Below are 26,172 nucleotides of genomic sequence, written 5' to 3'. Positions count from 1 at the left end.
TACTGTTCAGTTTAACCAGTTAACTTTTTATTATATAGATGGTATCTGTTAAATTTAAATTACTTAATTCAATGGAATAGAAATGACAATAGTAATAATAGTATCTAGCTATGTAAATAGTAATAACAATACCTACGCCATAGGAATGTTGGGAGAGTAAAATACATAAAGTCAGTGAAAAGCACTGTATAGAATCAAGTGCTCCATAGGGCTATTTTACATAAGGACACAGAAGGAAAGAACATGAAAGGCCCTCAGAGAATCCTCAATTCATCAAGGGCACTGAGGCCCAGTCCAAGTAAATATTTGTTAAATCTCCAATCAATGTCCTCAGATTATTACAAAATAGTACCTAGAAATGACCAGTTTTGCATATGAGGTAATCTATTGGAAGGGAGATGAGTAACCCATAGAACCTTAGGTGGTTAAAGGTAAAAGAAGTTACTAACACAGTTTAGTATAACTCCCCATTTGAGACATGAAGAAACTGAGATCCAGCCCTGACCTGGTTGCTCAGCTGATTAAGGTTGTGGGTCCCATCCCTGATCAGAGCACATAAAAGAATCAACCAGAGAATGCATAAATAAGTGGAACAACAAATCGATGTTTCTTTCTCTCAAATCAATAAATTAAAAAAAGGAAGAAAGAAAGAAACTGAGGTCCAGAGAGGTGTGACTTGCTCAGTGTCACACAGCTAGTGAGTAGCAGTGCAAAGGAGCCTTCTAGTGCCCCAGTCTTTCCAGCTGCCACACTAGAGATGCAAATGCAATTGTCTTAACAAGCACAAGAGGGACGAACAAAAGAATTACCAAATTAGTGATTCTCCTTCTTTGTTCTTGATTCCTAGCATTATCTTCCCGCCATCTCCCTGTCCACCCTGTCCCTTACCATAAATTCAACACTTTGAATCTCCTACAGAAGCTTCAGAGGGTCTCCCTCTTTCTGGTATGCCTGTGTTATATAACAGAGTTGAGCCGGCACCGTCCTACTTAATCACCTACCTTCAAACCTGGACATCTGGGTGTCTTCTCCGTTCTGGAAACTTGTCAAAATCCAGGATCTCAAAGAGTGGGTCTGAAGCTAGACAGCAAGGACTATCCCATTCTCCTGCCCCCAGCTCTCTTATGGAATCCTAGTTGAAGACAGGGTCGGGAGTGAAGGGCATCTCAGGGAAGAATATCCAATCCCTGCTAATACCCCTTCTAAGAAGCTTATCAGGAACTTGTACAAGTTCTGGGTCTTGGTGCCTTTGCCAGAGACTAAGAGGGTGCACCTTCCATCAGGGACCCAGATGGGCTTGCATGGGTCTCTACAGTGGAGGGGGAAGTGGGGGGAACTTCTCAAACTTGCTTCTAACTTCTGGGAATGAGAGATGGTCTGGAGTTTCTAAGCTTGTGGGAAGGAAAGATTCAGAATTCGCTCTGTAAGAACCAAGAGAAAGTGCCTGGGGCTTAAGAGATCAAAAGACCTCAGTTAGCAACATGCTCCATTTGCTACTGTGTGATTCTAAATGTAATCTAAATGTAAATGTGGAGATAATTGTTATGCCCAGAATTCAAGATCCCCAAGAAACCATGCCAGGGAGTCAGTCTGATGCAAAAGCAGGAGGTCCTTTATTGAGTTAGCTAACCCGACCCGGACCTCCAGTCGACGCAGCGACCGGGAGTGAGACCCATGTGAAAATCCGGGCTTTCATAGTGAGGGGAGGGGAGCTGGCTGTGGCCCTGCCGATTGGCCGGGCGCAAGTCGGGTCTTGTTACACAGGATGTGGTCATCTCTATGGCGCGCACATCCCTTGCTTGTCATTGGTTAGTTCAAAGAAATCCTGGGCGTGGCCAGCAGGGGCCTGGGCTCGGGAAGAAGGCACTTTTCTGAGCACATGGCCTCTGCCCCAACATGGAGGATCCAGGGTAAGATGGAGGGCGTAGCCCTCGCCCTTTCATTCCCCCCTTGTCTTGGAACTTCCGGCTCAATCATGAGACGGACTGCACTTCTATTTCACCGTCACTAGGGGCCCGTAGTGAGCACACAGAGCTATCAACTGAACTATTTTATACACTTAACAAATGGTCCGGTGGAAGGGAAAGAAACCATTTTAGCTTTAACAACTTCTATTGAAATAGAATTTTTCTTCTTAGAATTCCTCCATGGCTATTAAAACCTGAGCATTGCCAAATTTTGGAGGAATTACATAAGGAGAAAACCATATTGATCTCATGCTCTAGACCGTTTATCTAAACAGGCCTTTCCCAGCTTTACTAACCCTGACATGGGCATGATGACTCAGGCCTGCAAGCAGTACACAGGCTGCCTACTGTCAACTGTCTTTTAACAGAGACCCAAAACCTGATGAGCATCCTTTACTTTTGGGGGTCACCCCCCACAGTTCCCTTCCAGGACAGCCAACACACACTCAAGCCTGCAAGAGAATTAAAGGTCAATATAACATATCAATACAATAAAACATGATACTAGACATGTGATCCTATGAATTGTCCTTGTCATTTTGGAGCCGTGTCCATGAAGGCGCAGGCATTATCTAAATCTATTTAATGTTACCAGCATCACGCAGGTCGAGCACGCCGTAGCTTGAGCTTGAGCGGGTTGCGTGGATCTCGATCGATGCTCCATTTGGTGATGAAGTCTTTCCGGATCGTGGAGGGGTCCGCTGACCGGACGTGAGTGTGATGAACCCAGGTCGCGATGCCGTCTACCTTAAGAGCAGTGGGGGTTGTCAGCACCACGGTGAAGGGACCCTTCCAACGTGGCTCAAGGGTCTCTTGATGATGCCTTCTGACGTAGACCCAATCTCCTGGTCTGTGTTGATGAGGAGTTGGGGTTGGGCTGGTCTCATAGATGGCGCGGAGGCGCGGCCAGATGTCCTCGTGCACCCTTTGGAGCCCTCTGGGTAAGATGTCTTCCAGCAGCTTCTTGGCCATCGTCTGAGCTGTTTCGTGCTTGGTTGGGTATGCCTCTACCCAGCCAGAGAAGGTGTCTATGAACACTAAAAGATATTTATAACCATACTTCCCTGGTTTAATTTCAGTGAAATCGACCTCCCATTGTGCTCCTGGTTTGGTGCCTCTGAGCCTGGTCCCTCTTTCATTTGATCCGACCCTTGCATTTGTAAGTTGGCAGGTCTTGCAGGCAGACACAACCTGATCTATCTTGGTATTCTGCTGGTGAATTTTGATCCTGGCATGTTGGATTAAGTCCTTCATTTTCCGGGTTCCCAGGTGAGTGGATTGGTGCATATGTTTTAATATCGTGTCCCCAAGCCAGTCCGGCAGTATAAGTTCTCCTTCTGGTGTATGCCACCATCCCTTTATTTCCTGGGCTCTGGGGAGCTTTCTGATACGTTGCAACTCTTCCTGGGAGTACTTGGGCTGGTCTGGTAAGACTGGGTCCCCTGGGTCTGGGAGTTGTAAGGCCATGGTAGGGACCGAGGTAAGGGCTACTGCCTTTGCAGCCTGGTCAGCCTTTTGGTTGCCTTTCGCTACCGGGTCATCAGCTTTTTGGTGTCCCTGGCAGTGGATTATGGCTAACTTGGCAGGAAGCCATAAGGCCGCGAGCAGGTCGAGAATTTCCTGCTTATTTTTTATTGTCCGTCCCTCTGCTGTCAATAGCCCTCTTTCCTGGTAGATTGCCCCGTGAACATGAGCTGTAGCAAATGCATAACGGCTGTCTGTGTAAACATTAAGCCGTTTTCCAGCCCCCAGTGTCAGTGCCTTGGTGAGTGCAATGAGTTCTGCTCTCTGAGCTGATGTCCCAGGGGGCAGAGCCTCCGCCCACACGGTGTTCGTGTCTGTGACCACCGCTGCACCCGCATACCTGCACCCGTTCCGCACGAAGCTGCTTCCATCCGTGAACCAGGTGGCCTCTGCATCCAGGAGGGGCCGATCGGTCAAGTCCTTCCGAAGTCCATGTACCTGCTCCAGGATTCCCGCACAGTCATGTAGTGGGGCATCTAGGTCAGGGTCAGGTAGCAGGGTAGCAGGGTTGAGGGCCGCACTGGGATGGAACCGTACTCTAGGGGGGTTGAGCAGCAAGCTTTGATAGTGGGTCATGCGAGCATTGCTCATCCACCTATCGGGAGGTTGTTTTAGGACCCCTTCAATGGCATGCGGGGTTGTGATCCAGATCTCCTGTCCCAGGGTCAGTTTGTCAGCATCCTTGACTAAGAGCGCGGTTGCCGCAATGATTCTTAGGCACGGTGGCCAGCCAGCGGCTACGGGATCCAGCTTTTTAGACAAATATGCTACTGGGCGACTCCAGGGGCCTAAAGCCTGGGTTAAAACTCCTTTTGCTACTCCTTTGCGCTCGTCTACAAAGAGGCGAAAGGGTTTTGTAATGTCTGGTAGGCCCAGGGCTGGAGCAGCCAAAAGAGCTTTCTTTATCTGATTAAAGGCAATTTCTTCTGTCTCAGTCCATTTAAAGGCCTTCCCCTCCTTGGTGGCTTCGTATAGGGGCCTGGCGATCTCAGCAAAACTCGGTATCCAGAGGCGGCAATAGCCAGCCGATCCTAGGAATTCCCTCACCTCCCTCCGGGAGGTGGGAGCAGGGATTTTCAAGACTGTCTCTTTTCTAGCATCTGACAACCGCCGCTGTCCGCCCTCCAGTATGTATCCCAGGTAACTCACCCTCTTTTGGCATATCTGAGCCTTCTTCGCCGAGGCCCGGTACCCTAAGGTTCCTAAGGTGGCCAGCAGATCTTTGGTCCCTTGCTCACAATCTTTGGCTGTATCGGCAGCAATCAGGATGTCATCTACGTATTGAAGAAGGGTGAGATTGGGGTGTTCCCTCCTGTACTCACCGAGGTCTTCATGCAGCGCCTCGTCAAAGATGGTGGGTGAATTCTTGAATCCTTGGGGCAATCGCGTCCAGGTTAATTGTCCACTGTAACCCTCCTCGGGGTCGTGCCATTCGAAGGCAAACAGGGGTTGGCTTTGAGGCGCTAGCGGCAGGCTGAAAAAGGCATCCTTCAAGTCTAATACAGTATACCAGATTCTAGAGGGTGCCAGAGAGCTTAGGAGAGTGTATGGGTTAGGAACGGTTGGGTGTATATCCAGGACTCTTTTATTTACTTCCCGGAGGTCCTGAACTGGCCGATAGTCATTCGTATGGGGCTTTCTGACTGGCAGGAGGGGGGTGTTCCAGGCAGATTGGCATGGAACCAGTACCCCTAGGCTTCGCAGTCTCCGGATGTGAGGCTGGATTCCCTTCCGAGCCTCCTGGGACATAGGGTACTGTTTGACTCTCATCGGGCCTTCTCCTGGTTTTAGTTCTACCAGCGTTGGGGCCCTGTGGGCGGCCAGCCCTACTCCCCCCGTCTCTGCCCAGGCTGTGGGGAATTCTTGCAGCCACCTGTCCATATTGTTCTCTACTGGGGGCGCCCCCTGGTGGAGGCGATATTCATCCTCCAGTCTCAGAGTCAGAACCTGGATGGGGTGGCCTTCGCCATCGGTGACCTGAGGCCCCCCTTGTCTGAAGGTTATTTGGGCCCCAATCTTGGTTAGCAAGTCTCGTCCTAATAGGGGGTAGGGGCATTCTGGTATTACCATGAAGGAATGGGATACCCGGCCCGTTCCTAGATCTACTGTTCTTCGGGTAGTCCATGAATACTGGCTCATGCCAGTTGCCCCTTGCACCCAGGACTTTTTGCTGGCTAGCTTCCCCTGAGGTGTGCGGAGAACCGAATGTTGCGCTCCAGTGTCGACAAGGAAGTCAACAGGTGTCCCCTCCACTTTAAGAGTTACCCTGGGCTCGGGGAGGGGATCCGAACTCCGACTTCCCTAATCACTCAGTCCTTCCAGCTCCAACACCTCCACCCGGTCTGTCTTGTTCCCCTTTTTACCGGCCTTCTTTGGGCATTCTCGGACCCAGTGCCCTATCTCTTTGCAGTAAGCACACTGGTTCTGTTGTAGCTTCCTTTTCCCGTCCCGGGCAGTTCTCTTACCTCTTTCTTGGCCATCAGCGAGCTGGCGGAGGTGGCGGGTCCGCTCCCCAGGGGACTCCATGGTGGTGGCTAGCAGAATCTTGGCCAGGTTTCGAGTCTGCTTGTCACTGGCAGCCACCATGGCGCGGGCTTGCCTCTCCTCAGGGTGCTCTCGGTTATTGAACACCTTCTCTGCTACTACCAGTAAATCCTGTAAACTCTTTTCTCCTAATCTATCTATTCTCTGTAGTTTCTTTCTAATGTCCATGGCTGACTGGTTTATAAAACTCATGATTACAGCTGCCTTATTCTCAGGGGCTTCTGGATCCATGGGGGTATAGGTGCGATATGCCTCCATGATTCGTTCTAGAAAGGCAGCTGGAGACTCATCTCTTTCCTGCTGTACGTTCCCTACCTTGGTCAAATTGGTGGGCTTCCTAGCAGCCCTGCGGAGACCTCCCATTAGAGTCTGACGGTAGACCAAGAGCCTCTCCTTACCTTCTGCCGTGTTGAAATCCCATTCAGGCCTAGTTAAGGGAAAAGAGACATCTATCTGGGCCTGGTTTGTGGTTGGATTTCCGTCTACACCGGGAACCATCTTTCGGGCCTCACTGAGGATCCTTTCTCTCTCTTCCGTTGTGAACAGAACCTGTAAAAGCTGCTGACAGTCATCCCATGTGGGCTGATGGGTGAAAAGAACAGAATCTAGCAAGTCAATAAGTCTCCCCGGTTTTTCGGAGAACTTAGGGTTCTGTGCCTTCCAGTTATAGAGGTCGCTAGTTGCGAAAGGCCAATAAACATGGGGCTGGTTGCCATCCGCATCTGGAGGTCCAGCGGCTCGTAAGGGCAGGGTCTTGATAGTGGAGTCGGGTGCTGCGACAGACAGCTCCCGCTGAGCTCTTTGCCGGGTGAGAGGTGGGCCTCCTACTGGAACCGGAACCGCGGCTATTCCCGGAACCCCGCCCCCAGCCATTCCCGGAACCCCGCCCCCAGCCATTCCCGGAACTGCGTCAGCTTCCCGCGACGGGGTAGGATCGAATCTCTCCGGCATCCTGTGGAAATGATACGGGGGAGGAAAAATTAACTCTTCTCCAGTTCCCCCCTGCAGAACCGGGTAGGGGGGAGCTGGAGCTGACGGCAGGGTGGCTTTCTTCTCCTTCTTCTTCTCCGCTTCCTGCAAGGCAAGAATGGGTTCTGGCTCCGGAGGGTGTGGAGGTAGGAAGGGCCTAAGCCAAGGTGGTGGATTTTCCACGAGGTCCTGCCAAGTAACAATGTAAGAGAGTTGACCAGGATGTCCCTCTTTGGGCTGGGAGACGACATCCCTAACCCGGCGAATGGTGGGGAGATCGAAAGTCCCCTCCGGCGGCCACCCAACATTAAAAGTTGGCCACTCCCTAGAACAAAAAGTCCGCCACCGGTCCTTCTGGACCTCCGCACTGAGGTTGCTGGCCCTTCCCTTTACCTCTTTAAAATGATCGACCATAATGCTTAAAGGAGTAGTTTGAGCCTGTCCCATAACGTCCATCCAGTAAATCCACAAAATAAAACCGAGAAAACACAAACACAGACAACTAAGGGGCCCGAAAATATAGTATTCCAACTCCATGGAAGCGAAACCAAAACAAGCTTCCAACTCCATGGAAGCAAAAACCGAAAACGACGGCTGCGTGCCAACCAGCGGGAGCGCTCCGACTGTCTCAGATTAAGGGGGTTCCTACAGACCTTCCGACTCCGCGGAAGCAAAGCTATACCCTTTCAGATGGAGGACCAGGGGCGCCCTCCTGCCTGTCTCAGATTAAGGGGGTTCCTACAGACCTTCCGACTCCGCGGAAGCAAAGCTATACCCCTTCAGATGGAGGACCAGGGGCGCCCTCCTGCCTGTCTCAGATTAAGGGGGTTCCTACAGACCTTCCGACTCCGCGGAAGCAAAGCTATACCCCTTCAGATGGAGGACCAGGGCGTCCCCCGGCTCCTCCCACCTGTTGATCCCGTGCATCCACTCAGATCATTATTTCAGGCATTTACAGGCATTTACAGATTTCAGAAGTGAGCTCACACCGGATAGATACAAAACAAAACACGCGACACAAACAAAACAAAAAACACGCGACACAAACAAAACAAAACCTACCGCGGTCAGTCAGGCCCTCCGGACTGGGAGTCCCCTCAATGGTGTTGGGGATCCCGGCGAGCCCCCAAAATGTTATGCCCAGAATTCAAGATCCCCAAGAAACCATGCCAGGGAGTCAGTCCGATGCAAAAGCAGGAGGTCCTTTATTGAGTTAGCTAACCCGACCCGGACCTCCAGTCGACGCAGCGACCGGAAACCGAGTGAGACCCATGTGAAAATCCGGGCTTTCATAGTGAGGGGAGGGGAGCTGGCTGTGGCCCTGCCGATTGGCCGGGCGCAAGTCGGGTCTTGTTACACAGGATGTGGTCATCTCTATGGCGCGCACATCCCTTGCTTGTCATTGGTTAGTTCAAAGAAATCCTGGGCGTGGCCAGCAGGGGCCTGGGCTCGGGAAGAAGGCACTTTTCTGAGCACATGGCCTCTGCCCCAACATGGAGGATCCAGGGTAAGATGGAGGGCGTAGCCCTCGCCCTTTCAATGTAATCTAAATGTAAATGTGGAGATAATAATGGCCACTTATCTATTTGTAGGGTAGATGTGAGAATCACAATTTTAAATGAGGGAATATCAGCTCAATTTTGCTGTGAACCTGAAACTGCTCTAAGAAATAGTCTATTTTTTAAAAGATATGTTTTTATTGATTTTAGAGAGAGAGGAAGGGAGAAGAGGGAGAGAGAGAGAGAGAGAGAGAGAAACATCAATGTGAGAAAATGGGTCTACTGCCTCCTGTACACACCCAAATCAGGGAGGGAACCTGCAACCTGGATATGTGCCCTGACTGGGAATGGAACTGGCAACCTGTCGAAGCATGGGACAACACTCAACCTTCTGAGCCACACCAGCCAGGGCAGAAATAGTTTATTTTTTTTAAGTGATGGAATGTGGGGAAGATACTTTATAAAACTTTAAAGCATTTCACACATGCTAAATATTCTATTAGGCCTAAGAGCAAGCCTTGGGGAAGAGGGCACTGACAGACCTCCCTAGAGCAGACTAGAACATCCCAACATACCCCAGGAGCTGTGTTTCCAACTCAGGGCTGGGGGTGAATGAAGTGGCAGTGAAGTGAGGCAATCGGGGGGTCTCATGATCCCACCCATGGACCTGGCAGCCTTTTCAATCATTCGGCTAACTCTGCCTGATACTCATTGGATGCTCCTTTCTCCCTGCCCTGTCGTCCCCAAGGTACATGGATAGCCGCTTCGATTACTTTCAGTGGAAAGAACAGGTAATCCCTGAGAACCTCCCCACTGCCCTACTTCCCCCAAGTGGCCTATGACAGTGGGAAAGTTCCCAGCTTCCTCTCCAGAGCACACAGAGGTGCCACCCACTGTGGAAGAGCTGGCTTCATCTCTGGGTGTCGTGAAGTCACTCTGAACGTCGGAAGCCTGGGTAGAGGGACTGACCTCTGCTAGTTACATCCTTGCCTTCAGACTCCTGCAGGCAGACCCAGATCTAGTTATTTCCCTTCTCCCACAAACTCTCTAACATCCCTCTCAGTCTGGCCCAAAAAGATGGAAAAAGGAACCCAATTCACAAGGTGGAATAATTTAGTACTAAAAAGAAATGAGCTATCAAGCCATGAGCAGACGTGGAGGAAACTTAAATGCATATTACTAAGCAAAAAAGCCAATCTCCAAAGGTTACACACTGTATGATTCCAACTATATGACATTCCGAAAAAGGCAAAACTTGGAGACAATAAAAAAATCTGTGGTTGTTAGAAGTCAGGGGAGAGGGAGGGATAAAAAGGCAGAGTACAAAGGATTTGTAGAGCAGTGAAACTACTCTGGTAGAATACTATAATGGTGATACATGTCATCATACATTTGTCAAATCTATAGAATGTGTAACACCAAGTGTGACCCCTAAGGTAAACCAGGGGCTTTGGGTTATAATGTGTCAATGTAGGTTCATGGATTTATAACAAGTATATCACTCTGGTGTGAGATGTTGATAGTGCAGAAGGCTGTGTGTGTGTGTGTGTGTGTGTGTAGTATATGGAACTCTCTGTACTTTCCACTCCATTTTGCTATGAACCTAAAAATGCTCTAAAAATAAAGTTTATTGATTAAAAAATAATCCCTTATCTTTTAGAGCTACATACTGAAATATATATGGACCAAATGATATCCAGTCTAGAATCTGCATCAAAATAATATGTTGGGGAAAGTGGGTAGAGATATAAATGAAATAAGATTGAGAATTGAGTTGACAGAAGAAGCTGAGTGAAGGGTAAATGAGGATTTATTATGCTATTTCCCCTGTTTGTGTCTAATTTGAAATTTTCGTGTAACAAATATTTTAAGAAGAGCGAGGGGTCACAACTATTTCTTTAGACACCCCCTTTGGTGAAAATAGTGGAATGTGGTTTGGGGCTGGGAGAAAGGGGATAGCCTGGAACTTAAAGTATGATTTCGGAATGGCAAGGCAGGAAGGAAGACATGGGCAAAGGAGAGTATAGGAAAGGGAAAGGGAAAGAACAGAAAAGGGAGATGAGCTTACTGCTTCCCCCTACCCTCTTTCTTCCCCTTTTCTTCACTTACTCATTCCTTACCCTTCACCTCTGTGGATGAAAAATCATCTTGGACTTAACAATTAAGATTCCAGGCACCAAATTATGAAATTCCGATTCAGTCCGCATGGCCTGAGGGTCCCCATTTTCCATATGGGCCCTCGCAGGATTGCCGGTATGCACCTCCCCTGAGCCCAGTGCTGCCCCTGTGAGCAGGCTGGTATTTCTGTCACTGACCTCTGCTCTGCTGGGCTGAAGACCAAACCACTGTGCTTTCCAAGTTTCTGGGACAGCGCCCACTGCTTCAAAGCAGAGAAAAAGAAAGGGGATGATAGATTATGTAAAGAGGTTGTTTCTTGATTTCCTTTAATGTGTGTGCGGAAATATGCAAATGACGAGGGTCCCTTGAGTGGGGGAAAACAGAAATGCATTAGCCAGCGATGGCTTGAAAGTCATCTCCTTTAAGACCTTCCAGCCTGGCCAGTGTGGCTCAGGGGCTGAGCATGGACCGAGGAACCAGGAGGTCAAGTTGGATTCCCAGCCGGGCACACGCCTGGGTGGCGGGCGATCGCCAGCAGGGGGCGTGCAGGAAGCAGCCGATGGATGATTCTCATTATGGACGTTTCTCTCTCTCCTCTCGCTGAAATCAATAAAAAACATATTTTAAAAATTAAAAAATAATAAATAAGGCCTTCTAACTCTTTCTGCTGATGTTCTCTGACTTTATATTCACTGAACAACCTTCTGATTTTAATGGGACTCGACTAAGAATTTTAAAACAACAAAAGCACTCACTGCTAGCCCTGAGTGCCGCAGTCCTCTTGGCGGTTCTACCTTTTGTTGTCGGGTTTAATCCCTCGCCCTTGACTTCCCTGGACTCCCGAAGGCCTGAATGCAGGAGAACTCGGTCGCCAAGATCTCACCCCCATCAGCGAACTAGTAAACCTCAGCTTTAGGGCTGAGATAACAAACCAGTCCACGGAACCGAGCGGAAACTTCCAGGACAGCGACCTGATGGCTGAGGCACCATCACATTCGGGGCAGCGAGACAACTCCCTTCCCGTAGGGAAATAATTGGAAATTCTGGACTCTCCCTCTGCTCCCCTGAACGAGGGGTGGGGGTAACGAGAGCCACGTGCTGGGGAGGCCAGGAGGAAAAGTCTCGCCATGTAAGTCGGCCCAGGTCAGCTAAGAAACACACACAGCGTGCTTAGTCTGAGCACTGCCCGGCAGTAATTGTAGTTTTAAAAGAGTATGAAGAGGACGCTGTCGCCTGGTTCAGAGAACATGAGGGAGGGTCTGTAGGGGGCGGAGAAGAGGGGCAACTATCAGAGAGGGTTGGGTTGGTGGCACCGACGGGGCCGGGTGAGCAGGAGACAAAAGTGCGAAGGGGTCACAGAGCTTCGGGAACCAGGGCCAGGTGGGCAGGAGGCCAGAGGTAAATGGGGGAAGAGCCCGAGAATGGACGGGGAGGACGGGAAGGAGGGCGCACAGCTCAGCCGCGGCGACACGGGAGTGTTGTGAGGCGCGGGATCGCCACGCACGCAGCAGCGAGGACAGAGGACCGCGCGGAGGAGAACGCGCCCACGGCGTCCTCCAAGCCGGCGCCTCGCCTCGCCTCGCCGCGCCGCCCCTGAAGCCCCGCCCCCCGTCCCGCGCGCAGCCCGTTCCGGGTTCCCTTGGTCGCGCGGCCCTATAGTTCCGGCAGCGGCGCGCGGGCGGAAACTTTAAGCGGCCGGACTGCGCCAGCGTTGGGCGCCGGGTGAGTGGGGGAGGCCGGGGCTGCGGGGGTGTCTTCGTTGCTGGTCAGACCTGTAGGAGCAGGGGTCAAGGGTGGGGAGCAATGCGGAGCCAGCGCCCGGCTTTCCCGCTGTTCCGGCTGTCGCTCCGCGCGGTCTCTGCGGCGCCGGTTCCGGGGCCCTGCCCCCGGCCTCCCCCTCTCTAGGGCTCGGGGTCGCCTACTCCGCGCAAACACCAGGATTTCGGACCTCGGCTCAGGCCTCGGTGCCCCCTGACCCCCTAAGAGACTTCCAGATCTCTCTCCCTCTCTCTCTCTCTCTCACGCTTTGAGAGCTAAACTGCTGAGAATCAATTCTTTATAAATAAGCTGGTTGTCACCTTTAGGGGAGAATTATAAATGTACTGATGGAGGCCTGGCATCGAGGCCAAATTGGCGGCGAGGGTCTGTTATCAGGAGTAGACTGTTCTGTCCTGCGCGCTGTGTGGACACTACTTTGGGGCAGGTGTGGGGTGGGTGGGAGACCTGCAGGTGAGACTCGCCCAGCTGAGACTCCATCAGGCTCTCCCAGAATTGCCGGACGGTGGTGGGCAGGTTTTGTCTGACCAGGCCTACACTGCTTGAGTGAACCATCCTTCAAAACACTCGGTTCTTTTACTTCCGTGCTGCAACCTGACTTACTAAATGGGCCTCCCCCGGCGGTGCCATTGTTAAGGAGGGTGTTTGCTGGCGGGCACGCATGCGTCGGCCGGAGAAGGGCATCGCCGGAGGTGTGTGCAGAGAAGGCCACCCGCTCCCGCGTTGAGCAGAGTCCATGGGCCGGCAGTGCTTTCTTACACCTGATCCAACTCTGCCTGCCCTGCCTCCCGGTCTCCTAAGAGGCAAGGGTAGTACTCCCTGTGACCCCCAACTTTCAGTCACAGGAAGGCCTCTGTGCATGAGGGGGGCCACCATCATCGGCATAGACTCTGCAAGTGGGCAGAGACGTAGGAGTCGCCGGTGTCTGCTTGAATGAGGAGGAAAACATGTGTTTCTGGCCTCGGAATTCGTCAGGTGCTTGGCCAAAGAATTAATGTTATAAAAGGCAATTAGGGGCAGTTCATTAGTCATCCAGCATTCGCCAAGTGCTCACTCTGTGCCGCTGACTGAAAGACGCCGAGGAGACATGGGTGGGCGAAGTCTGACTCGGTCCCCACCCTTGGGGGGGGGGGGGTATTCTCTGATGTCATGTGGCCGAACCAGCATTGTGCAGGGCCCCACTTGAACCGCACAGCTGAGACCCAGAAAGGACCTGTAAAGAGACTGCGTAGCTGGAATAGTACCAGTGTGACACACCTAAGCTGATGCGTGTGGCACTAGAAGAACCCTCGGGCTCAGAATCGGACACTTCGACTTTGGGCACCGTTTTAACAAACTCGGTTATCTGGCTCTCTCTCCAGCGTTGTGGCCAAGAAGCAGCAAATTGGAGGGAGGGTGATGACGGAGGATTCCTGAGAAAAAGTGGAATGCAAGCTGATTCTAAAGAGGAGGCACCAAAGCAGCACAACAGCCTGGATTTCTTGGACACAAGGCAGTGTTTCCATGTATGTTCTATACCAGTGGTTCCCAACGGGCACTGCCCCACGGGGGGGCAATTTGATTTTTAAGGGGGGCAATTCGAGAATAAGTTATTAACTGAATTTTTTGCATTTCTTATGGTTCTAGGGGCCTCATATACAGTGTGTATATATTGCACATATTTATGCATTTCAGTTCTCTGTTACATGTTTTGAAAGTTTATTTGCTATTTTTTCATATCACTTCATATTATTATTATTTTTCAACAGTTTCTTAGTGATTTCTTCCTCAGTACTTAAACTGCTCTTTCGTTCCTTTATTTTTCTTTTTCATGGATGCCATGTTCTTTGGAAGCTTGTTTAGACCAAGGTAATGGGCTTTTAGGCTTCCTCCACGTGAATAGGAGTTCACTTTTTGAATAATGAGAATTATATGTCACAGGGGGCGCATCAGGATTTTAGAGATGCTTAGGGGGGGCATGGCCAAGAAAAAGGTTGGGAACCACTATACTATTCTATCGGACCTTAACAGTAATTACATAAAGAAGGGTTAAATGGGAAACACAGGGTTAGCAAATTACTAAATGCATTACTAATATGCATTCTTTGCTATAGTACTCGGCTTCTGTAATAAGGCCTGAACTCATTTTTCTTGAAAGACCCTTCCAGAACAGTGTTCCGCATCACACACTTGGGGGAATGCTATTATAAGTGAAACATCAAGGTAGCAAATTGGTTGGGCAGTTGTTGGTGTTTAGAGTGGTGATGTCAAGTCATCGTAAGACGTGAATTATACGTTTAGCACAGTGTTTAAGAGGAATACACAATTTAATTTTTTCTATCAAAATGGTTAAATATTTTAGAATTCTAAAGTCTGGAAATGTACTTCATATCTCTAGTTTAGTCTTTATTGATATTGGATACATGAGGCATTATTGTATTTGAAATGTATCTCAGGCCGTTCATTATGTGCTAAAGAGGTTTTTCCTACCTGACTCAGTCCCTGGCCCTCATTTATAACATTGTTTCCATGAACCAATATATTCTGAGTCCATGCCTCCCCACACCTTGCAGCCTATTTGCACATGGACTTTTAAAATATCACACATTTGCAGTTGGAAATTGTACCAAAACAAGCAGTCTGGCCACTGTTAGGTGTTTTGAAGTAAGTTCAAAAAAAAAATTAGTGAACATTAAATGTCTAACCTGTTTATGTCCATTCAGAGTCTTACCTAATTGTATATATGCATACGATCCTGTGACCTGCTTTTCTCACTAACACTTTATATAAATATTTCTGATATCTACATGTCATTTATTTATATGATATTTTATTGTGTCATTAGACTGTAGTTTGCATTATAGAGTAGCAGCAAGCTGTGTTCCCAAGAGCAGGTCTGTGTATCTGTGAACTTTTTTCTTTATTTTTGAGACCAGAAATGTTTTCTTTGTGCTAATTCTCACTCCATAATTTTAAAGAACTTTTTGTCTTCTCCATTTCTTCTACATTTTTACTCTTATACACAGTTTCATGAGATAATGCCAGCTGTCATACATACTCTTTATCTTCGTTCTTTTCCTCCCAGTTAAAGCCTTGTTGCCTGTTTACAGTCAGTGAATACTACTGAGGCTAATAGTCTTGCTTTTGTCATGTTTAATGATTCCCAGCTTTGTCTATTTTGGATTATGATTTTATTGGCCCTTTCATTTTTATATTTTGCATTCATTTTAATTAAAAAGATGGGGGGGTGACACCAAGTAACAAGATAATTAAACATTTGCACTGTACTGTTATACCAATTAAGATAGTGATGGTGCCCAAAAAGCCTGGCTAATTGTCTAAAAGCGCCACAGTGTGACAAATAGAAATGTTCTTTAGTAAATTCTGTGTTGGAGAGAGGATGTAGGAATGTGTGTTATATTAAGTTATAAAATTTGGAACTGTGAAAGTCAAGGACTACCCGAATTTAATGTTTGTTTGTTTTAATAGAAATACTTAAGGCCATTCTTGATTTATAGCCATTTAGTGGGCGATGGCTTGCTTGCTTCCCTCCCACTGCATTCTCTAGATTTGCCCTCACCTCAACTTAAGTGGAGTTTGCCTCCACTCATTTCTGGAAAGTTTGGTTAAAATTATGGTTGGGGGGGGGGGGGGGAGACTTTGTACTCTCCATGACATATAACCTAACCGTATTTATTTTCTACAGCATTTTTCTATTAATAGCTGTCTGTCTGCATTCTGATTGGGAACATTGGGCTCATTTCATCATGCCAACAGTGGTGGTAATGGACGTATCCCTTTCCATGACCCGACCTGTGTCTGTTGAGGGGTCTGAAGAATACCAGCGCAAGCACCTAGCAGCCCACGGTTTGACAATGCTGTTTGAGCACATGGCCACGAATTACAAGCTTGAGTTTACAGCCCTGGTGGTTTTTTCGTCACTCTGGGAGCTGATGGTTCCCTTCACAAGAGATTATAACACCCTACAGGTATAAAAAGGAATGAGTTATTGTATGTACAAGGTCCAAATTGATAGGGAGCAAAAAGTGTTATCATATTGTACTGAATATTTAGAACTTGGAATTATTTAATGATAAATCTATGGGTATAATATCTAAGTATAGCTATAAAACAAGGATTCACAACCAGTATGTTTTATGTCTTTGGTAGGGTTATGAGTTAGAGCTGTGAGTTGTTGTCTTATTTTCTTCTCTTAGTTTCCTGGAATTCTCTCAGGATGTAGTGGCCCATTCCCTAACGTTCATTAATATTTCCAACAGAGCCTAGCACAGTGCCTTACCCATAGTGATCAGCCAATAAGTGTTTGTGAAATTAAATTGAATAGTTTAATAATTGCTAGGCAGTTTAGAAATCCAGGATCAGTGTAGTTTGATTTTTAAAGTGTAAGTAATAAAATTTTGTTAAATCATTATTTTTTATCTAACTTTTTCTAAGTGACTCAAAAACATGTTGTTGTTTTTTTTAATTGCACTGGATTTCTTATAAGTGAGTAAACTAAGGATTTTGGATCTCCAGCAGTTCTAAAAGTTAGAGAACTCTTAAAGTAGGTGGTGCAGAGTAATTGTTAAGACCTGGAGTCCTGGAGTCAGACTGACTGGGTTCAGATCTAGACTGTGACACTTCTAGGCATGAGACCTGGGAAAGTTACCTAATTATTCTGTACCTTAGTTTCCTCATTTTAAAAAATAGGTTAAGCCCTGGCCAGTGTACGTCAGTTTGTTGGGAGTCATCCCATGCAATAGGAAGTTGCCAGTTAGATTCCTGGTCAAGGGCACATGCCCAGGTTATGGACATAACCCCCGGTGGGGAGCATGCAGGAGGCAGCCTATCACATATGTTGCTCTCTCACATTGATGTTTCTCTCTCCCTCTCCCTCTCTCTCAAAATAAATAAATTATTTTTTTTTTTTAAAAAAATGGGTAGGGTGTTGTGATGAGTAAATGCATGTAAAGTGCCCAGAATGGTATTTAGGATATAGCTAGTTCTCAGTAAATGTTGACATTTTTGTGATGTATTTAAAAGTGCTTCATTTTAATTATTTCTTTCAAGGTCCACTTAGAAAGATATGAACTTGGTGAGCTGTTCACTCTCACCTGATGAAGAGGACAGAATGAAGGGAACCTCTTTTCATTATCCTTTATAGCTGAGGAAGTCTGTTTTACTGTGTTTAAGAACCTATGCTTTGGGACTCTTAGAAACAGTGTCCCCTATGTAACATGCATGCTTTTATGTTGTTTTCTGATAACAAATTAAAATGAGCAATTTTATCTTTTATTCGATTAGGAAGCACTAAGTAATATGGATGATTATGATAAAACCTGCTTGGAGTCTGCATTAGTTGGTGTTTGCAACATTGTTCAGCAAGAATGGGGTGGTGCAATTCCTTGCCAGGTAATTATCAATTCTTTTTCATTGCTCTAAGTTAAAAACATTAACCACTGAGGTGCTTTCATTTTCTTTAAGCTCTAACACAGCATGCAATGTAATTTCTACAAACTATGTTATTTGCTTGTGGTATCTTTTTAAAAGAAGGCACTAAATCAACACTAATATGCTCAGAAAGCAGCACAATTGTGCCTTAAAGGAAGCATCCTCCTAGTAAATTGACTTCTTGAAAACTAGTATTATTTGTGTAAAATACAAAGGGCCCACAGTGGAATTTTAGAACACTCTCTAGAAGGGTTGATTTTAATTTTTTGAGTGATAGAATTTTAAACATCAGTACAATGTAGTCTATCTTTGTTATCTCAATGTAGCATTTACTCAGCCAACTTTTAACCATCTTAACTATCTGTTATCTAAAAAGTGAGGAGTATGAATGTCAGGAAATCAGTTGCCCTTTACTTAGAGTCTATAGTAGGTCCATATTAGCATCAAATCAGAGCAGAATAGTAGCTGAAAAAAAGAATTGGAAGTTTGCTATACACAGGTGCTTTAAGAAGTGGTAGCATATTTTAAGAAAGGTGCTAAGAGGAAAATTATAATACTGTAGTCTACAACAGAAGTCAGCAAACTTTTCCTGTGTTAGGCTTTGCAGATGTCCGTGGCAACTCCTCAACTTCGCTATCATAGCATGAAAGCAGCCATAGGTAATGAGTAAATAAACGGGCATGCTGTGTTCCAGTAAAACATTATTTACAAAAACAGGCAGTGAGCCATAGTGTATGATTTGTATTTTAGGGTCAAACACAGGCTTCCTCATTAGTGTCAGTGGCATCACTGGTATTTATGCCTGTGGGTAAGGGAAAGGTAGGGGTTGACTTACTCTTCTTAAATGAAGGACAAAGAAATATGGGAAATGATGGAACTGGTCTTTATCTTGATTGCAGAAGTTGTTACATCACTAAAAGCATTTTTCAGAACTGTATACTAAAAAGGGTGAATTTTATTGCGTGTAAATTATATCTCAATATACCCAACTTTTTAAAAATTGTTTGGGTGGTGTTTTTTTTTTGCTGTAAAATTACCCTGTTTTATAGAGTATGAATTATATGGGTTAATGAAGACCCTGAGCTACTACTAAAAGAAATCAAATACTTTAGTGGACCCTTGCTAAAAAAAGCTAGTAAATGCCTTTTAATTAATTTATTTTCAGAAATAAAAATGTTTGGCACCTTACTTCATAAACGTTATTTATTTGGTAAATCCATGCAAACAGAATATCTAATTTCCTGACAATATACTAAATAAATGAAGTCTTATTGTCAGTATCTTCTGAACTGGAATCTAGCAAGTAGCACAATTTCATTTGCTATTTCTTCAGTAGTTTTATTTTTTTTTAATTAAATACATTGGGGTGACATTGGTTAATAAAATTATATAGGTTTCAAGTGTACAATTCTGTGATACCTCATCTGTATATTGTGTGCCTTACCAAACAAAGTCAAGTCTCCTCCATATGATAGTCTTCAGTAGTTTTAGAGAAGAAATTCAGAGAATTTGTGCACCAGAAAGACTTCTGCCTTTTATTGTTTTTTCTTCCTTTGCAAAAAGGAAGAGTCTGAATTAGAGATGTATTGTACCCTGAGGACAAGGGCTGGCCCTGAATCCACTTTAACTTAGTTGATGAATTTTGGGGTGAACAATTCAAAATACTGGACTAGAGGTGGAAGTTATTAGTGATTATTTTTATAATCAATTACTGTCAGATATTTATTTTAATGTGGAAATTTTTTAACCAATCTTTGAGATAGCTGGACTGTGTCTTTATTATTTGAGTAAAATCTGTCTCATTTTGACATTCCATGAAATATTTCATCGTATAGTATTGAAGAAACTAGTGGCAGAAGTAAATCATTAAATAGCAATTATTGGTACCTAGAAGAGGAAATTACTTTGTAGTCAATTGACTATCTTCCCAAAAGATGACATTGCTCCAGGGGACCTCTATGAAGTAAGCATTCGTGGGTTTTAGAAGTAGGTGCCAATCTTGTTACTTCACATGGTGCAACCACCTAATACTTCCTTACTGGCCTGTATTATCAAGTTACTAGGAGAGCTAAGATCATTCTTCTCTGAAATGCTTGGAAAAGTCTGCCCCCCACAGGATTGCTTTGAAGCAATGAAGAAAAGAAAAATGATTTGTAATTATAGTCTCTCATTAGGATATTTTGAAGGGTTTTTCAAATTACAAGTTGATTAAGAATGTATTTTAAAGGTCTTGTACACATGTGGTTAAATGGTTTTTAATAGCCTGGCCAGTGTAGTTCAGTGGTTGAGTGTTGACCTATGAATCAGGAGGTCATGTTTCAATTCCCGGTCAGGGCACATGCCCAGGTTACGGGCTTCATCCCTAGTAGGGGTCCTGCAGGAGGCAGCCAATCAATGATTCTTTCTCATCATTGATGTTTCTATCTCTCTCTCCCTCTTCCTTCCTCTCTGAAATCAATAAAAATATGTTTAAGTGGTTTTAATAAATATATATATATATAAAAAAATATATATATATATATATATATTTTTTTTTTTTTTTGGTTTTGGGTTTGATTGCCAGTTGGGGAACATAGGGAAAGCAAGTGATGTTTCTCTCTCACATTGATGTTTTTCTCTCTCTGTCTCTTTGCCTCTCTCTCTCTCTTCCTTCCTCTCTCTAAGTATGTGTGAGGATTAAAAAAAAAAAAAAAAAAAAGAGCAAAACATTTGAAGAGATGCCTCACAAATGAATGTACACAAATGGCCAAATGGGCACATCAAAATATACTCATTGTCATCAGACACTCTCAAAAGTCAAATTAAAAGAACAAGATACCACCATATGTCTGCTAGAATTTAAAAGACTGACAATAACAATATTGGCGGAGACAAGGAGCAACTAAAAGTTCCATACCATTGTTGGTAGTAACGTAAAACAGTACAACTAATTTGAAAACAAGTCTGGCAATTTCTTTTCTTTTTTTTTTTTTTAATTAAATCTTTATTGTTCAGATTATTACATTTGTTCCTCTTTTTCCCCCCCCATAACTCCCCTCCTCCCAGTTCCCGCCCCACCCTCCACCCTCACTCCCCACCCACTGTCCTCATCCATAGGTGCACGATTTTTGTCCAGTCTCTTCCCGCATCTCCCACACCCCTTTCCCCCCCAAGAATAGTCAGTCCATTCCCTTTCTATGTCCCTGATTCTATTATAATCACCAGTTCATTCTGTTCATCAGATTATTTATTCACTTGATTCTTAGTCACTTGTTGATAGATGCATATTTGTTGTTCATAATTTGTATCTTTACCTTTTTTCTTCCTCTTCCTCTTCTTAAAGGATACCTTTCAGCATTTCATATAATCCTGGTTTGGTGGTGATGAACTCCTTTAGCTTTTCCTTATCTGTGAAGCTCTTTATCTGACCTTCAATTCTGAATGATAGCTTTGCTGGATAAAGTAATCTTGGTTGTAGGTTCTTGGTATTCATCACTTTGAATATTTCTTGCCACTCCCTTCTGGCCTGCAAAGTTTCTGTTGAGAAATCAGCTGACAGTCGTATGGGTATTCCCTTGTAGGTAACTGAGTTTCTTTCTCTTGCTGCTTTTAAGATTCTCTCTTTGTCTTTTGCTCTTGGCATTTTAATTATGATGTGTCTTGGTGTGGTCCTCTTTGGATTCCTTTTGTTTGGGGTTCTCCGCGCTTCTTGGACCTGTAAGTCCATTTCTTTCACCAGGTGGAGGAAGTTTTCTGTCATTATTTCTTCAAATAGGTTTTCAATATCTTGCTCTCTCTCATCTTCTGGCACCCCTATAATTCTGATGTTGGTACGCTTGAAGCTGTCCCAGAGGCTCCTTACGCTATCCTCGCATTTTTGGATTCTTTTTTTCATTTTGCTTTTCCGGTTGGGTGTTTTTTGCTTCCTCGCATTTCAAATCATTGACTTGATTCTTGCGCTCCTCTGGTCTGCTGTCGGGAGTCTGTATAATATTCGTTATTTCAGTCCGTGTATGCTTAATTTCTAGTTGGTTCCCCAATATAACATCGAGGGTCTCATTAGTTTTCTTGTAGATCTCATTAAGTTTATCGGCGGCTTCTAAACAGTTCTTGAGAGACCTTAAAAGTGTGGTTCTGAACTCTATATCTTCCATTGACAATTTTGTTCTGTTTCTTTGTCTCCGCATTTTGTTATGCTTCCTTGGTGCACCCCCTAGTGGTCTTTGTGCGCAGTCTTATTGTTAAACCTTGATTGTTGTAGCTAATACCAGGGAGGGTTTGACCCAGGCCAAGTGGCTATGAGAATCAGCTGTGTCAGCAGTGAGAGAACTTCTGTCCTCTAGGGAGGTGCTAATCTGGCGTTTGCCTGAGGCTATCCGGCAAATGCCTGTGTGCAGGGCTTGGGCGGGGCGGGGCGGGTCGCACAGGCTCAACAGGGTGGGCTGGGAGAGCAGTTATGGCAGCTCTCAGTCCTGTCCCCAGGGGCTCTGCCTCTCTGAGTCCCAGCACCCGCTGCAAAGCTCAGAGAGAAAGCTGCACTCACTCTGACCGAAGCCAGACAGTCCCGCTTCTCCCATTTGAGTCTGGGTCCCTAAAGACTCGCCTGTATCTGGAGCTCAGAGTCTGCGACTCCCTCCTGATTGAAAACGCCAACTGCGCCCTCCGCCGCCAGCCCGTTCCGCGCACTCCGCACCTCAGAATTTGACTTCAGCACTGCGCCTCCTCTGAGTGTCCGTATGCGTTTCTCTTTCTTCCTAGTTGTAGGACTTCCACTCAGCCAGCGTTCCTGTGGTTCTGGGTGACTTCCGTTACGTCTTTTAGTTTCACTTTTGAAGTAGTTGTTCAAAGCAGCAAACTCCGGCGTTAACCTATGCCGCCATCTTGGTTCTCCAATCAATAAATATATTTTTAATGCAGTTGTTATCCTAGTTGACCAAGGTTAGAGTTTGTCATCTTTAAAAATAAAGTGTCGCCGAAACCGGTTTGGCTCAGTGGATAGAGCGTCGGCCTGCGGACTGAAAGGTCCCAGGTTCGATTCCGGTCAAGGGCATGTACCTGGGTTGCGGGCACATCCCCAGTGGGAGATGTGCAGGAGGCAGCTGATCGATGTTTCTCTCTCATCGATGTTTCTAACTCTCTCTCTCCCTTCCTCTCTGTAAAAAATCAATAAAATATATTTAAAAAAAAAAATAAAAAAAAAAAAATAATAAAGTGTCAAGGTTCAGACTTCTGTGCTGCTAATTTCTAGGGAAACATAAAATAAGTCCTCATGCCATTTTTTTTTCTCACATCGATGCCTTAGGTGCCACCTCCTTATCTAAGAGATAGGATTCTAATTTTAGTACAGTTGACTAAGCGCTAGTTATGAATGTTTTTGTCCTTTTTAAAGTTTTCATAGGTAGGTGCTTTTTTAAAGGTTTAATTAGATAAAATACAGTATATTGCATAGATCTTAAGTACACAGTTCACTAAGTTTTGACACATGCATATACCTATGTAACCACTGCTCCAGTAAAAAACATAGAACACTTCCATTTCCCCCCAAAGTATTCTTATGCCTCTTTCTAGTCAGTATCCCCCCATGCCCACAACCCCTGTTTGGTTTTTGTTAGCTTTGTTTTACCTGTTCTAGAACTTATATAAATAGAATTATACAATGTATCTGTCATCTTTCACTTGACAGAATATTTTTGAGATTTATTCACATAGTTGCTTATATCTTTGCAGAGGTGGATTTTTCAGTATATATGCAATTAGAGAGAAATGAAATTGCTAAATGAGGTTGCTTTAAATGATTATGTTATTTTATATATAAACCTTCTCTCACTTTTTGCAAACAGGTTGTTCTGGTGACAGATGGCTGTCTTGGCATTGGCAGAGGGTCACTGCGGCATTCCCTAGCTACTCACAATCAACGAAGTGAGAGCAACAGGTTCCCACTACCTTTTCCCTTCCCATCTAAGTTATACATCATGTGTATGGCGAATTTGGAGGAGGTAATGCTTTTTACTAAGTTCTTTCCAGTTTGATTAGACATATTTTAGGACTCGGTTTATTTTTTAGTATGTATATCCCCTTAGTATTATATTGCAGATACTATAACGTTGCACTCCATTGGTTTCAGCTGAGGCTGATCAGTTATCTTTGAAAAGACCCTAGAGCTCAAATCCTCTTTGAAAGTTAAAAGCACTGCTCCATTTTAGGAAATACTGTATAGCTAGAGTTGTTAACCATCCTACTGCCCATCAAGACTCTTCAGATGCTGAAATGTTCTTTTAAATGTTGGATATTTCCATCGTTAAGGAATTTTTAAGTCCATTCCGCCAGAAATATTGATAGAAGTGTGCTTTGATTTTTTTTAGTAAAGTAATGTTACTCTGATGTATGTTTTATTAAACTCTATTTCCTGGTTATACTATTTTCATCAGGAAAGCTATTTTCATCTCAGTTTTTTATCTATAAAATGTAGATGATAATGGTACTTACCAAAGATGTTAGAAATACTTTGGAGGAAAGATACTATATCAATACCAACCATGGTCATCTCTGAGAATCTTTGCAAAACTACATCTGAATTAAATAGCTCTACTGGTATTTTATATGACATTTCCTCTTTGGTAACTTTGAATCAAAATTGTTATAGTTGTTTTCCTGCTCACATTGTTAAATTGTTACCAGACAAGTCTGGCCTAGGGCCTACTGGTAAAGTGCAGGTTCTTGACTTTGAGTAGGAAGGATTTCACAATGCGAGTCCAGGTGTTTTTGAGAGTATGTTTATTAAAGCTGGAGACATGAAACAAAGGGAGGGCTTAAGGTAGGAAAAGCAATAGGAGAAGAAAATTCAGAGAAAAGTGGTCCTTGAAGACAGGTTCAGGGGATAGGCCTGGGTCTAGTTGCCACTGCCCAATGCTCTCCTGGTTGCAAGTCTCATGGGGTCCCTTAGAGTTTAGGAGAAAAACAGCAAAGATACAAGGCCACAGCATGCTCTTGTGAGAGCACACTCTTCCTTTGTGTTGAGGCTTTTATTCTCTCTAGCCAGCAGGAATCCTACGGAAGATCTCAGGGAAGGTCTTAACAGAATATTCATTAGCTTTTCAGGTGTGTCCTTCAATAAGTTGATTCATCAAAATGAGCATAAAGAAGTCAGGGGTTATTTTCTGGTTAGTTTCATTTTTTAAAAATGTCATCAAGAACGTCATTGAAGAGGGACCTGACCAAGGCCATTCTGTCCCAGGACAGTCTGAATTATGTAAACCATTTGCTCCTTAATGTCCTTGGTTAGGGAAGATAAAACCTTATGATTCATTAACTAGCTGTAAGTTGCTCAGACTGTTAGGCCTTGCTTAATTATATTGTCTCAGTTTTCCATATTCTACTTGCCAAGGAATTTCTCTATCTTACTCTTCTGCCTCAAAATCATCTCCATTATATTTATTGCCTGTGTTATTGTGATGGGTATGACCTTGTGTGCTGTTAATAATCTGGCATTTTGTGCTACTTTAAACAACTCAACTGTTTTTGCTTTGTAGCTTCAGAGCACTGACTCCTTGGATTGCCTGGAACGCCTCATAGATTTAAACAATGGTGAAGGGCAGATTTTTACTATTGATGGCCCCCTGTGCTTGAAAAATGTTCAGTCTATGTTTGGGTGAGTGTGTACTTAGAGCTTTTTTTTGCCTTCTTACAATCCATTATAATTTGATATCCAGCAATAATATGTATTTTACTATTTCTAATTGTGTCATTTCATTTCCCCCAAGTTTCACATTTTTCAAATAAAATGCTTGGTAGAAGTGATTTTTAAAAGTTCATTCCCTTTTGAATTAAACATGACTAAATCTATATTGACTTCCTTACAATGACTTGGCAATTTCAAAGATTAACTTGCTTTAGGACTTTTCAGAATTGAAATTGCTTCACCCAAAATGTCAGATTTTGTTCTGTTTCAAAATGGTCACATCGTTTTGGAGTCAACTCAAAGGGAAAACAACTTAGCATCTTGAAAAAAATTACTTGAAAAATATTATATGTATCATCTTACTCTTCCTATAATAATTAATCATCATATTCTAGAAAACTGATAGATCTGGCATACACGCCTTTCCATGCTGTTCTCAAGTGTGGCCACCTAACTGCAGATGTGCAAGTCTTCCCCAGGCCAGAACCTTTTGTTGTAGATGAGGAAATCGATCCTATCCCTAAAGTCATTAACACAGGTAACTTTTTTTAAAACTTCCTTCTTAGTTCTTCTATTATCCTAACTTTTTCCTAACTTTTGACTTTTACTCCTCTCTATCCAAGATAGTTAAAAAGAAATATAAATTCTGATACAAGGATGCTGTCGTCATCAGTTATACACTTTGGTT

General features: G+C 44.7%; 2 protein-coding genes across 6 annotated transcripts in view; one reads left to right on the top strand and one right to left on the bottom strand.

Annotated features, from left to right (window-relative positions):
• Window positions 1-2,563: 2,563 nt before the first annotated feature.
• Window positions 2,564-7,771, bottom strand: LOC118653992. The gene is given in 2 exon segments (XM_036305067.1): window positions 2,564-3,967; window positions 4,641-7,771. Coding segments are annotated over 2 exon segments (2,997 nt in total). The 5' UTR covers window positions 7,575-7,771; the 3' UTR covers window positions 2,564-3,904.
• A 4,425-nt stretch (window positions 7,772-12,196) lies between these two features.
• The window catches only part of INTS14 (integrator complex subunit 14), a 36,408-nt gene continuing 22,432 nt past the window's right edge, over window positions 12,197-26,172 (top strand). For 3 of the 5 annotated variants that reach the window (XM_036304995.1, XM_036305022.1, XM_036305032.1), the window contains exons 1-7: window positions 12,197-12,343; window positions 13,759-13,902; window positions 16,083-16,365; window positions 17,681-17,788; window positions 23,647-23,802; window positions 25,336-25,454; window positions 25,880-26,022. In XM_036304995.1, coding sequence (XP_036160888.1) covers window positions 16,144-16,365; window positions 17,681-17,788; window positions 23,647-23,802; window positions 25,336-25,454; window positions 25,880-26,022 — 748 coding nt within the window. In that variant the 5' untranslated portion in view covers window positions 12,197-12,343; window positions 13,759-13,902; window positions 16,083-16,143. Of the gene's footprint in view, window positions 12,344-12,365; window positions 13,373-13,758; window positions 13,903-16,082; window positions 16,366-17,680; window positions 17,789-23,646; window positions 23,803-25,335; window positions 25,455-25,879; window positions 26,023-26,172 lie in introns of those variants that run through there. The other 2 variants (XM_036305012.1, XM_036305005.1) reach the window with 2 other exon arrangements.

Source organism: Myotis myotis, unplaced genomic scaffold (genome assembly GCF_014108235.1).
Source record: "Myotis myotis isolate mMyoMyo1 unplaced genomic scaffold, mMyoMyo1.p scaffold_m19_p_1, whole genome shotgun sequence".
Lineage (NCBI taxonomy): Eukaryota > Metazoa > Chordata > Mammalia > Chiroptera > Vespertilionidae > Myotis > Myotis myotis.
Note: the sequence above shows the minus strand (reverse complement) of the source record. Positions and strands in the feature narration are given on the sequence as shown.